The 14,049-nt window shown below is 36.5% G+C and overlaps 1 protein-coding gene across 1 annotated transcript in view; it reads right to left on the bottom strand.

Annotated features, from left to right (window-relative positions):
• Ddx1 (ATP-dependent RNA helicase Ddx1) overlaps positions 1-14,049 on the bottom strand; it is a 339,750-nt gene that overhangs the window by 158,120 nt on the left and 167,581 nt on the right. Inside the window, exon 16 of the mRNA XM_090381389.1 lies at positions 4,282-4,342. Coding sequence (XP_090237515.1) covers positions 4,282-4,342 — 61 coding nt within the window. The remainder of the gene's footprint in view (positions 1-4,281; positions 4,343-14,049) is intronic.

Here is a 14,049-nt window from a genome sequence, read left to right on the forward strand (position 1 = left end):
CGCAAGTATACCTGCACTTGTTTTTATTCTTAGCTACCCTAACACAACCCATGTGTTTACTTGTATCACAATGACTTCCAGCAGTCTCTGAAATATCCTGCATCTTGTTTTTCAGGCTTCTGCTCATTCCAATAGAAGCAGTGCAAGAATCTCTTTCACCTCTGCCAGTGGCTACTGTTAATCCATTAGTCTTTGTCTCCCCCCAAGCTAGCAGTTTTCCGACCCACCTAACACTGCCTCGATAGCATCAGCAAATATTCTTGCACCCTTTCTATTTAAGTGTATCCCATCCCTGTAGAAGCAATCTCTCCTGTTAACAAGTACATTCCAGGCTGAAAAAAAATTCTACCCCTTGAGCCTTGCACAATCTTTCCAGGGCCGAATTGATTGACAAGGTTCTCATCATATACTCCCTCCTATCGTGTCTGGGCAGAATTGCAGACACTTTCAAATTTAACCCTACTTCACGGCTTTTTTTCAACAGTGACCTGTACTTGTTAAGTAATTCCGCTGGTCTCCTACTCTTAATGTCATTAGTGCCAACGTGTACAACTATATCACCTTTTGTGCCCTTAAAAGATGATATCTGCTCTACAACGTCATCAACCCTTGCCCCTGGCAGACATACCCTGGTCCTGTTCCACCTGTGGGATATAAGTAACATGGTGAACAAAGATTCAAAGGTGTAGTAGTTAAGGATCCAATTATAAAAGAACAGGAAATAAGTCCATGTAAATTAAATAATTCCAAGGAACTAACTACAGTATGTAAGAACAGGAAATAATTCCATGTATCAAATTAGATATACCCACATGTAGTACATGGTGTAGATTCACTGTGGAAAGAAAGAATAGTACATGTATCCCAGGAAAAAGAACCAGTTGACAAATCCATTGGTAGCGTAGTTAAGAATCCAATTATAAACAAACAGGAAACAAGTTTATGAACATGAAACAGTTAAGTGGTATAGACCAAAGTCACTAAAATCTTAAGGCTGTTACATGATTTTAGTGGAAAAATCTAGAACTTAAAATCCAAGACCCACAAGGTAAATTCTACATATGATATCAACTGTATCCTAAAACAAATCATTAGAAGTCAGCCAAGACTCAATATGGGCAGATAAATATAAGTAAGCTGAGATTCAACAGGGGAAGTTAATTATAAGTAATTTCATGAATAATTATTAAAATCAAATCCATTGGATTTACGAGAAAAGTGAAAACATAACAGTAGAAACTTAGTGAGTAAAGGGTCAAAGTCATCAATCTGAAGAAAATAGTTGCATTGGAAATCATGGACATGAAACAGTTAAGTGGTATAGACCAAAGTCACTAAAATCTGAAGGCTGTTACATGATTTTAGTGGAAAGATCTAGAAATGGATATTCAAAGGTGTAGTATGTTAACATAAGCTTAAAATCCAAGACCCACAAGGTAAAGCTACAGCTATTACTTACCAAGTAGTGGAATTCCACCAGATAATATACAACTATACAGATACGTTTAGAACTGACCAGTATATAGTAAATTATAACTGAATTTATTACTGATAACATGGGAAACTATATTGAAACAGTATTTTATAAAGTAGATAGGGATATTATTGTTGACCAGCTTATTATAAAGGAGTTACAGAGCTTTGGTGAACAGTAGTTTGTTACTGCGTATATTAGCTAGTCTCATGGCTTGGGTACATATTATAATTTTATGTATTTTGTTGGAAATATTGGAAAGCCAGTTGGTAAGATAGAGTTAAATTTATTTATTTTATCATATATGTCAATATTATATGGAGGAGAGGTATTGTTAATAGTAATATTGAGGTCCTTCCGTCTGATCAATGATCGCCACTATGGATTCCGTCAGTGTCGATCCACTGGTGATATTCTGGCTTGTTACCCATTTATGGACTAATTCAATGGAAAGGTCCGGTGAAACACAAGTAGTTGCTCTTGACATCTCAAAGGCTTTCGATTGTGTTTGGCATAAAGGTCTTCTAAACAAGCTTCCATCTTATGGTTTGCCAACTGTTTTTTTTGTAATTGGTTATCCAGTTTTCTCTCTGATCACTCACTAAGGATGATGGTAGATCGCTCTCTGTCTTCTAACTTCTCCACCAATGCCAGTATCCCCCAAGGTTCAGTTCTTTCCCCCACTCTTTTCCTCTTGTATATTAATGAACTTCTTTCATTGACTGGAAATCCTATCCATAGTTTTGCCGATGATAGCACATTGTATTCCACTTTCCATTTTGAGAAACCTTGCCCTGCTCAATCAGCTTCAACTTCTCGAAAATCTGCTACCAATTCCTTAAATGCCGATCTTCAGGTAATTCTCCAGTGAGGCAAAGACAACTTAGTTGATTTGAACTCTTCTAAAACTCAGTCTTGTCTTATATTTCGCAAAAAGGATTCTTCTGCTCCTATACTTATCTTTGGTGACACTCCGATTTCTAGGCAAAATGATATATCTCTTTTGGGGATTACCCTGACTTCTAATCTCTCTTGGCACAAGCACGTTACAAATATTGCTTCCTCTGCATCTAAAAAACTTGGTTTTCTCTTTCGCTCTTGCCGTTACTTTTCTTCCAAACAGCTGCTCACTCTGTATAAATCGCAAATCCTCCCTACCATGGAATATTGTTCCCACATCTGGGGTGCTGCCCCCAAAACCTCTATCAGGCTTCTTGATTCCATTCAGAAGAAGAGGGCAGTTAGGTTAATTAATGATTCATCTCTAACAGAGTCTCTCCACTCGCTGTCTCATAGACATACTGTTTCTGCTGCATGCCTCTTCTACAGGTACTTCCATGGGCACTGTTCTTCTGAATTGGCTTCTATTATTCCTGCTCTCTCTTTCAAAACAGTCCGAACACATGCAGCCACCAGCCAACATCCATTTACTGTCCAACTTCAAACTCATAGAACCAACTTTTCATCTTCCTCGTTTATTCATCATTCAACTGCCGTTTTCTGGAACAACCTTCTTTCATATGTATTTTCTGAAAATTACAGTCCACAGAAGATCAAGTTCAATGTCAACAAATATCTTCTTTTGTCTTCTCAACCTTCAACCCAAGCACTGTACTAAGTACTATAGGTGCTAATACCTCTCGTGTTTGGTGTCTACATAAGAAAAAAAAAAAAAAAAAAAGGAAGTTGGCGCTGTGTGATTGGTGGAGTTTTCTTTATTTAACTTAAGTTCACTAGGGTAAACGGCATTGGCTATAGGTTCAAAGTTAGTATTTAAGACTAGGATGTCATCTACATATCTGAAAGCTAATAGGTTATAATTTGGATTATTTATGGTGTATAATTCTTCATAATGATGCAGGAATAGATTCGAAACTAAGCTGGATATTAATTTATCTTTGTATCTGTGATAAAGCTGTTCTATCACAAAAATCAGTAGATTTAAGTGTTGATGACAGCTAAAGTTATTATTAATTACTCAAGTAGACGTGAGATTATTAAAAATAGTTTTTAGTAGTTTGAAAAAATGTTTGGCTGGAAGGTAGCAGCCACTGTTTTTAGAGCTAGTAAAAAAATCTGAAACCTACAGGTGGTTAATGGAATTTTGCAATCATATAGAGAAATGGTAGGGCGAGTTGTGTAATTTAGTGTGTAGTTTTTTATGCAGAGCAATTAGCTTTTTAACTGTAGCTGAAGGATTAGGATGGCAGGCAGTGAAAGTGGAACTATTTTCTATTTCATTTTTGAGTTGAATACAGTAAAAATTGCTTACAAAATATGGTAAAGTTATTGGAAGCTTTATCTAACGGGGTGATGATAAAATTGTCTTGTTATTCTATTATATGTTTTTTAAGGTTGTAGTAGAGTGTGTAAAAGTTATTGTACAGTTTGTAGGCCTTAGATATAGCTTTTACAATGTCATGATAGACGATAGTGATCCAATTTTGGTATGTTTCGTGTGGTATGTTGAATTTTACAGCAAGTTTGTTAGCAAAATGTATTAGATTTAAATATAATGCTTTGTTGATATTATTATGGTTAACTTTATTTATTATGAAGCTTTAATTCTGCTTAGTAATTCGGTGCATTCTCCTTGATGCAATAAAAATTATTTCAATTATGCATAGAGAAAAGTACACCAATGATTTAAAAACCATTCCTCTGTCCAGAGACACAGTTTCGAGGTATTACAGTTATCAGACAATATAATTACATTGAATATCCATTTTTATATATATATATTATACACATACATTATAGTCAAATTAGCAAACAGTAAATAAAATTGTACTACTTATTATACTTACTCCAGTCTGTAAAGCAGCAATCTGTTCTTTGGCAGCAACACCACCAACAACTAAAAGTTCCCTATCAAATTAGAGAAATTCAAGGTCAAAGGGTAATTTGTGTACATCACAAACTTTCAAGACTTCAAAAAGAAGGGCAAGTATTAGAATTATTCATACTGAAAAGAATGAAATTTTGAGAACATGAGGACCACAGCAGCGGTGCGCAACCCCCAGAGGGTTATGAGATAAATTAAAGGGGTCACAGAAAATTTTAAATTTATTTTTTTGTGTACATAAAGCTAAAATTACTTTTCAATACTGTAGGTGTAGAGATCTTGATATTTGAACTAAGTCCGCATTGGGAATATGCCTTAATTTGCTCACTGTCTATGGACACACAAAAAGCAGCTGACTAGTGACTTAGTATGTATTAATATGTACTGCTCAGTACTAATCAAATGTTGAGTAGTACTATTCAATTAATCCAGTTAGCTCTTAATTCGTGCTTCTTACAGCACAAATTCTCAAATTACCTGTACTGAATTGCCTAAAGGCCTGAGGTGTGAATGTGCAGTAGCAGAAAATATACATAGTGTGTTGCACATGCAGGCACTAGGGTTTTTGGCATCCCTAGGCAGAAATGTATTTCGCACCCTTGAGATATTTTTATTAAATATTATTGTAATAAAAATTTTGAATTTCAGCGCCCCCATGCCCTGCTTATCAGGCTGACTGTGTTCCACCAGCCCTGGTTGCACATAAGCTTTATTTTGCTTAAGTAATTCTGTGCATTCTCTTTGATGAAATAAAAATTATTTCAATTATGCATGGAGAAAAGTACACCAACGATTTAAAAACCATTCCTCTGTCCAGAGACAGTTTCGAGGCATATTACAGTTATCAGATAACATAAAATTCAATTTATTAAATCGGTTGAGAGAAATTTTTGCAATACAGTTAGATGAACCACACAGATTTCAAACCTTGCTCAACTCATTGTATATGCTGGATACTGCTACGAGGAGTAATATTTTGGAGGATTTTCTATTTTGCAAAGCTTTGGAAGGTAGAACGAAGGCAAGAAGATTTTTGATGTTATATTTTCTTTCAAACAAATAATCTGACGTGGAACAACTATATTGCGATTTGTAGTGATGGCTGCATTAACAAGAGAAAATAAAGGTTTAAAAGGTAAAGTAAAGGAATTTGCTCCAAATACAGTTTTTAATCATTGCATTATACATAGGGAAGTAGTAGCAGCAAAGGAAATGTACTCTGATTTGCATAAAGTTTTGAAAGATGCAGTGTGTGATCAACTTCATTGAAATTAGAAGATTAAATAGGAGACTTTTCACTATACTTTGTAACGAAATGGGATCTGTTTATGAAGCATTTCTTTTATATACGAACATGATGTGGTTGTCCAGTGGTAAAGTGTTGCAACATCTTTTTGGCTTCAAACATGAAGTTTTGTTTTATCAGATACAGATCAGAACCTTGCTCAATTGTTTATAATTAAAAAATGGCTTGGAAAACTTAGCTACCTTGTTGATATATTTGAAAAACTTAAATGATTTAAATTTAAGTCTTCAAGGACAGGGAACAAATATATTAATACTCAGAAGCTTTCAAAAATAAACAATCTCTGGAAAATTGAATGAGCACAATAATACAGAAATGTTCCCATGTTTTTCTGATTTTGTTAATAGCAATATTGACATTTTACAGTTTAGGGATGTCATTGCCACCCACCTAACAATGCTAATTAAGAATTTTTCCAAACAATTAGGTATCTCCAGAAAAAAAAAATGTTATATTGGATTCGTGATCCCTTTGCTTTTGAAATTTCTTCATGTCCTGAAAATACCATTGAGCAAAAGAAAGATCTTATCAACATGTCGTCAGATGAAGCATTACGTGCTTGTCAAGACTACTTGTGAAAAATTTTGGCTCTCTCTTCGAGATGAGTATCCAGAATTATCGAAAATGGCGATACAAAGATAGCTACCTTTCGGGTCTACATATTTATGTGAGGTTTGTTTCTCAAAATTAACAGCTATAAAAACAAAATGGCATTCATTTGATCCAGAAGATAACATGAGATTAGCAATTTCAAATATTGCATCCAAATATGGACCAAATATTATCGGTTATCCAGGCTCATCCTTCTCATTAATTGTTTTGTAATTGTTCATTTTTTATTGTTTTGTAATCTTGATCGAATAATAAGATTTAGATTTGTTGTTTTTGCTGTATTCAATTACAATATTAAACAATTATTTTAATGTGTAAATTAAAATGGAAACAATTTTTTTATTCCTTTCTCAGTACTCAAATAAAATTTCTAGTGCATAATTTATAAAATGCACTTTTTCTTCTCTAAAAATCTTGTCATCCTCCTTCGGGGTTTACACTGAGGGGCTGCATGTGAAATAAGTTTGTGGCACCACTGGACCACAGAATCAATTCTGTGGTCCTCATATTCTAAAAGTTAAGTTTATTAGAAAGAGGTTCTTTGGTAACTTCAAAAGAAAGAAAATATATAATATTTTTGACTAAATTTCTTATTAGAGATTTAAAAAAAATAAATAAAAAGAATGCTTCACAGATAATCATTTTTTAAAATATAAAATTTATTACTGATAGGCAGTTTCCTGGCTTACATCAGATTCAAGCTTGGAAAACATAACCAGGTCTACTTAAACCACAACATACATGGGTGTCCAACAAGTATACTTTCTGATTTTAACAAGTAACAATCATGAACTATGTATTTGATAGAATTCTATCAATGTTCTGATGAAATTCTATCAAGTACATACTTCAGAGAATATCAATGTAAAATAATTACAGACAAATCTCGAAAACCTAGAACTTTTTTTTGAATACCTCTCTATTTGAAGTAGATCTGTTTTGATTTAATTAGCATTAACAGTGGCAAATGACAAGAAAGCAAGCTTATAACAGCATCAGCCAAAAAAAAAAAAAAAAAAAGACACCTCCCATTTCACCTATTCATTTTCTCCAATAGTCTGTCCAGTCCTTCATTGAATTTATTTAAGCTATCAACTTCCACAACAGATAGAACATTATTCCAGCAATCAACTGCCCACTGGCTAAAGGCAAAGTTCCGCACATCTATATCTATTCTGCAACCATCCTTCCTCAATTTGAATTTGTGCCCTCATGTGTAGTTTGGTCCTTGAGGTTGTCACAGACATTCTCTCAGATATGCCAGACAAGCTGTACTTGCTACCTGGGAGTTTAAAACACTGATGGAACTGATATTTGGGTGACACTCAAGTCAAGTGGACCCAATTTCGGCGAAGTCTGGACGGTCTGTGGCAGCCAAATCCTCTGCTTGCACCTTCAGGATGGTGGGACTGTTAGTAAATCCTGGGTATAACCTCCATGCACAAGTACATGGTGGGTGACCACCCAGGTGTGAACCAATGTAAGCAGGGGTCGAGGTGTGGCACCCACACCACATGGAGGAACGCCACCCCTCTATGTTACTAGGCAGTACTAGGTGGTAGATGACTCATCAACCAGTGAAATACCACCACTTTGCTTATTGGAGGCTTGAAGTGGTGGAACCCATGTTTAGTCTCTAGAGCTAAGTTCCGGTCAACCCTTCCCTATCTCTTCCATCATGCAGTATGATTGATGACTTTTGAGGTTATGATGAACATCGTGGCGAGATCCAATATTCCTTACATTTTGAGGGTACAGCTCTAAAAAGGTGTTTGCAGGCTGGCCGCTAGTTAGTACACCGGACCGAACCTATTGGTAACTCTCTAGGAGGCCTCCGGATCAGCTAGTGTATAATGTTGCTACCTCTACTCTGCAAGATAGTGACTGGAGGGAGTCCGAGTAGTGTGTATGCGGAGAGCATTGTCGAGGCCACGTTATGTCAAGGATCTGGGTATATTCTTACCACGTGTATGCCATATCCAAAAATTTCATTACTTCATACAGCATGTCCCACCCTCTTTTTCTATCTATTGAATACACCATGAATTGTCAAACTAATAGAGCAAGCTTATCTGCAAAAAGATCTATACCTCCCAAGCACTTCCTAATTCATTTCACAAATATACGTGGTCTCAATTCTAATCTCAACGATGTCCATTTCCTCTTGCAGTCTGCCAAACCCCATGTACTTTTTCTGACAGAATCTCAGTTATCGGTTGATTCAACTACTGCTCATCTCAGATGCCCAAATTATTCGCTGTATGATTCCTTTCGCTTCAAAGGTGGTACTTGTTCATATGTCCGTTCTGATATTCCCTGTCAGAGACTTGGCAATTTGGAATCTCCTCTCTTTGATCTTATCTGGCTTAAAATCTCTCTACCTCATTGTGTCAAATTCATCTGTTTTCTCTACCGTTCTCCCAACTCCACTAATCACTTGGAGCTCTTTGACTTCCTCTCTTTGCAACTTGACTTTCTCCAGTCCAACTTTCCTAACAATGAGGTAATTTTCCTTGGTGATTTTAACGTTCACAACTCCAGCTGGCTTCCGTTTTCTAGTCACACCGACCCAGCAGGTCGAGATGCTGAGGCTTTTGCAATTACTAATGACCTAGCACAGATTGTTCATTTACATATAAGAATACCGGACAATCCTAATCATACAGCCAATACGCTTCATCTTTTTCTCACAAACAACCCTTCTAAGTACACGGTCGAAGTGAGAGGTCCTTCAGGCACTTCAGATCACAACTTGGTGATTGTCTCTTCTCCAATGGAACCTTTATCTCATGGCTATTCCCAACCTCGTGTTGTTTGGCATTACAAGAATGCAAAAAGGGATGACCTGCGAGACTTCTATTCTTCTTTTCCTTGGTTGGATTACTGTTTCAAAACTTCTGATGTCAACGTTTGCTCAGATCATGTCAGTGAAATTATTCTTGCAGGAATGGAATCCTTTATCCCACACTCCACTTTAAAATCTCGTCCTTTATCTAAACCTTGGTTTTCCAATAAATGTGCTAAGGCTGTTCAAGAGAAGAATGTTGCATATCGTAATTGGCTTTCTAATTCTTCAGTTTCATTTTCTGCCTACACCAAAGCTCGCAACAATTGTAAAGCAGTTATTAATCAGTCCAAACTAGAGTTTGAACAGGCTAAGAGTAGAAAACTTGCTTCTTGCCCTAATGGTAGCCGAGCATTCTGGTCTCTCGCCAAAGCTATTGGCTGCAACTTTTGCCCATCTCTGCTCCCACCTCTGTCCAAACCAGATGGTTCTGTTGTCACTTCAGCCAAGGATAAAGCTGACCTGCTAGCATCCCATTTTTCTTTCAGCTCATGTATTAATGATCTTGGCAAAACACCTCCCACCATTCCCAACACGCTCCATTCAATGCCTCCTGTGGTCTTCCGTCAAAAGGATATCAGTATCAGAAGGATTTTGATGAATCTTGATGCTAAGAAAGCTCCAGGTCCAGATGGTATTTCTCCACTTGTTCTCAAAACCTGTGCTCCTGAACTTACTCCTATTCTTTGCCACCTTTTTTCACTTTCTTACTCCAAAGTTGTTTTTCCTTCTGCTTGGAAATTTGCTCATATCCAGCCAGTTCCTGAAAAGGGTGACAAATCCCCCCCATCCAATTATCGTCCCATTGCAATTACTTCTACTCTTTCTAAAGTAATGGAGAAATCAATTAACCGCCAACTCTTAAACTACCTAGAAACCTTCTGTCTGATCAACGATCGCCAGTATGGATTCCGTCAGTGTCGATCCACTGGTGATATTCTGGCTTATATTACCCATTTATGGACTAATTCAATGGAAAGGTCCGGTGAAACACAAGTAGTTGCTCTTGACATCTCAAAGGCTTTCGATTGTGTTTGGCATAAAGGTCTTCTAAACAAGCTTCCATCTTATGGTTTGCCAACTGTTTTTTTTGTAATTGGTTATCCAGTTTTCTCTCTGATCACTCACTAAGGATGATGGTAGATGGCTCTCTGTCTTCTAACTTCTCCACCAATGCCAGTGTCCCCCAAGGTTCAGTTCTTTCCCCCACTCTTTTCCTCTTGTATATTAATGACCTTCTTCCATTGACTGGAAATCCTATCCATAGTTTTGCTGATGATAGCACATTGCATTCCACTTTCCATTTTGAGAAACCTTGTCCTGCTCAATCAGCTTCAACTTCTCGAAAATCTGCTACCAATTCCTTAAATGCCGATCTTCAGTTAATTCTCCAGTGAGGCAAAGACAACTTAGTTGATTTCAACCCTTCTAAAACTCAGTCTTGTCTTATATCTCGCAAAAAAGATTCTTCTGCTCCTATGCTTATCTTTAGTGACACCCTGATTTCTAGGCAAAATGATATATCTCTTTTGGGGATTACCCTGATTTCTAATCTCTCTTGGCACAAGCACATTACAAAAATCCTTCCTCTACATCTAAAAAACTTGGTTTTCTCTTTCACTCTCGGTGTTACATTTCTTACAAACAGCTGCTGACTCTGTATAAATCGCAAATCCACCCTGCCATGGAATATTGTTTCCACATCTGGGGGTGGTGCTCCCAAAACCTCTCTCAGTCTTCTTGATTCCATTCAGAAGAGGGCAGTTAGGCTAATTAATGATTCATCTCTAACAGAGTCTCTCCACTCGCTTTCTCATAGACGTACTGTTTCTGCTGCATGCCTCTTCTACAGATACTTCCATGGGCACTGTTCTTGTGAATTGGCTTCTATAATTCCCGCTCTCTCTTTCAAAACAGTCCGAACACGTGCCACCACCTGCCAACATCCATTTACTGTCCAACTTCAAACCCACAGAACCAACTTTTCATCTTCCTCATTTATTCACTCAACTGCCATTTTCTGGAACAACCTTCCTTCATACGTATTTCCTGAAAATTACAATCTACAGAAGTTCAAGTCCAATGTCAACAAATATCTTCTTTAGTCTTCTCAACCTCCAACCCAAGCACGGTACTAAGTACTATAGGTTCTAATATCTCTCATGTTTGGGGTTCACATAAAAAAAAAAAAGTCTGAACAAGAGGAAGTATCCCATCAGCATTGAGCTTGCGCAATTCATTCAAAGCTTTAAGCATCTCAATCAGATCACCTCATGGGTGCCTAGCCTCCAGATGCTGGAATTTGCAGAACTGAAGCCTTTCTTGGCAAGAGGACCCCTTTGTTCCCTTCACTAATATTGTTGCCCTTCTCTGTACATGCTGAAGCAACTCTACATCCTTCCTAAAATGAGGCCTCCAGACTTTTACGCAGTACTCAAGGTGTGGCCTGTCCATTGCCTTATACAATAAGATAATCACTTCCTTATCCCTGCTAACAAAATTCCTGTATATTATTGACAAAATCCCATGAGCTTTGTAATGAAATGTCCTGTCTGCATTGCTCAGAGAACTTCAATAGCAGGAGCACAAGGGAAATAGGCTAGTCAGATTTAAAAATTTTGCTTGTGTGCACGTACAGGTGCTAGATTTATGCATTATGTTCCATTAATAATTTCCAAATGCCAATTTATTTCTGTTTTACATATTTCATAGATTGTGTGAATTATTATATTTCATAGAATAATAATGAAATATAATAATATTTCATTATTATTATGTATTTACTCATTTTGAGACTGTGTGTCATTGTTACTATGTATTTACTCATTTTGCAAGACATTCAATAAATTAATTGCCTTATTTCTTAGGCAAGTTGTGTTACCCACTGGACCAACCAGGCAATAATAGGTTAAAATTTTCACTTTATGTAGGCAACTATCACTCTGTGGAGATCATAGAGATCAGCATTACTGTATTATTAATAAAAATAATGAATTATTACTGAATACTTAGGCTATATTCAGGCTATATAGCTATGGCCTAAGCATACATATCACAACCACCGCGACATCATAAAATTACACTTCTAGTCCAATGTTGTGATCACTGTGACCATTGGCATTTCCAATTATGGAGTTTGTTTTCCTGCTATGCTGGCACAATTATTGTAATGGCATTCATTTGCATTTCATATAATCAATATGAAAGGTTAAACTGATGTTTATATTCAATTGTTAATGGCAAGTGGCATAGTTACTTGCCACAATCATCAGCATAGATGATTTATGAAATTTGTTTTCCCACTGTACTGGCTCACTTATTGTATTTCCATCTATACTTCATATAAACAATCTAAAAAGCTAACTCAATGTTTATTGATGTTTACATTCAATTGTAATAGTAGGCAGCATTTTTTTTTAAAGTCTTCTTTCAGTCCGATTTTTGCAGCAATTGCTGGTGAAATTTCATAATTTTCAGATTAGTTGTTTGCCACTGTGCTAGCACAATAAACTTTATATAAACGATCTGAAAAACTAAGTCTGTTTGCTGATGTTTATATTCAATTGTTAATGGCAGGCAGTATTTTTTTTTTTTTTTCCCCCAGTGTAGAAGTCATAGAATAACTTGTATTTTGTGTCAGAGTGAAGTATTTAGATATGCCATCAAGATCTCACATAGATGAAGAAATTGAGGGGGGGGGGGGAGGAAATCTTATAGATAAAGACCTGTGATGAAAGTGAATTTCCAATTTAATTAGACTGTAAACATCTATATAACAGATGTCTTTTTCAGGTCTAGTTTCTATGCTCCTACCACAAGATGACCATATTTGTCTTTACTAAACCAGGAAAAGATGATAATTCCAAATAATTATCATCCTGTTGCTCTGACTAGTTGTACAAAATCATGGGGAGAACAGTCAATGCTCGGTCTCATCATATAGCATTTAGAAGCAAATGACCTCTTCTTCAGAATGCAATTTGGCTTCTGAATGAACCGGGTTCACTTTGGACCCATTCCAAAGTAGATATGTTCTGATTTAATTAAACTGAGATGTTTTCCTGAAATGAGAACACTGTGTCTATCTTCTTTTGCTATGGATAAAGCATAAGACACAACTCAGAGATTTGGCATTTTAAAAGAGCTTTATAGCCTTAATATCTTAGGGGTCACATCCCAGTTTTCATTCAAAACTTTTCATACTATCATCATGCTGTGTGTGGGTATGTAGGCTTCCCCACCTAGTCTTTTTGTTGAGAGGACAGAGTTTCCCAGGTAAGTTTTAAGTGTTACATTTTTTGCCATCAAAGTAAATTTCAATGCTGAACAACTTCCAACTTTAAAGAGCACCACATGTTGATTACTTTAGGCATATTTTCCAAGTCATGCAACATGAGGGTCATTGAAAGACAACTGCAACAAGCCACTGATTGTCCCAACTCCTGGGCAATGGCTACTGGCTTCAGGTTCTTGCTGAAAATGACTGTTTCTGTACAGTTTTATCATCTAAATTGAGGCTTGGATAAAATGCTGTTCCAGTAGAACCATGAGCAAAACTCTTAAGGCTCTCTCTTCCCCCCCCCCCTATTTTAAACATCTGGCACAGCAACACCTGTGGCTTCCTTATTAGTAACATGGAACTAAATGGAAAAGAAAACTGATAAAGAATTATTAGTCTGAAGAACAGACTAATAACAGGTATTTAACAAGATCTCTACCCATCCACAAAAGGACAAACAAAAGGAAATCAAAGCAGGGGCTCTAAAGTAAAAAAAAAAAACATTGAATATCTAGATAAAGTTTTGTGCATATTTTCTTTCTGGAAAAAAATATTGCACTAGCATTTTAAAATTATTTTGCCATTTCTGTTTTATACAGGGTTGTTAAAATCAAAGTATCCTATGTAGAGGGCTCTGGAGCAAGTTCTAAGGCTCTTACTGAAGAGAAATTTGGACAACAGGTAAAAT

This window comes from Mastigoproctus giganteus, chromosome 9, assembly GCF_048544385.1.
Source record: "Mastigoproctus giganteus isolate SK-2022 chromosome 9, ASM4854438v1, whole genome shotgun sequence".
Taxonomy (NCBI): domain Eukaryota; kingdom Metazoa; phylum Arthropoda; class Arachnida; order Uropygi; family Thelyphonidae; genus Mastigoproctus; species Mastigoproctus giganteus.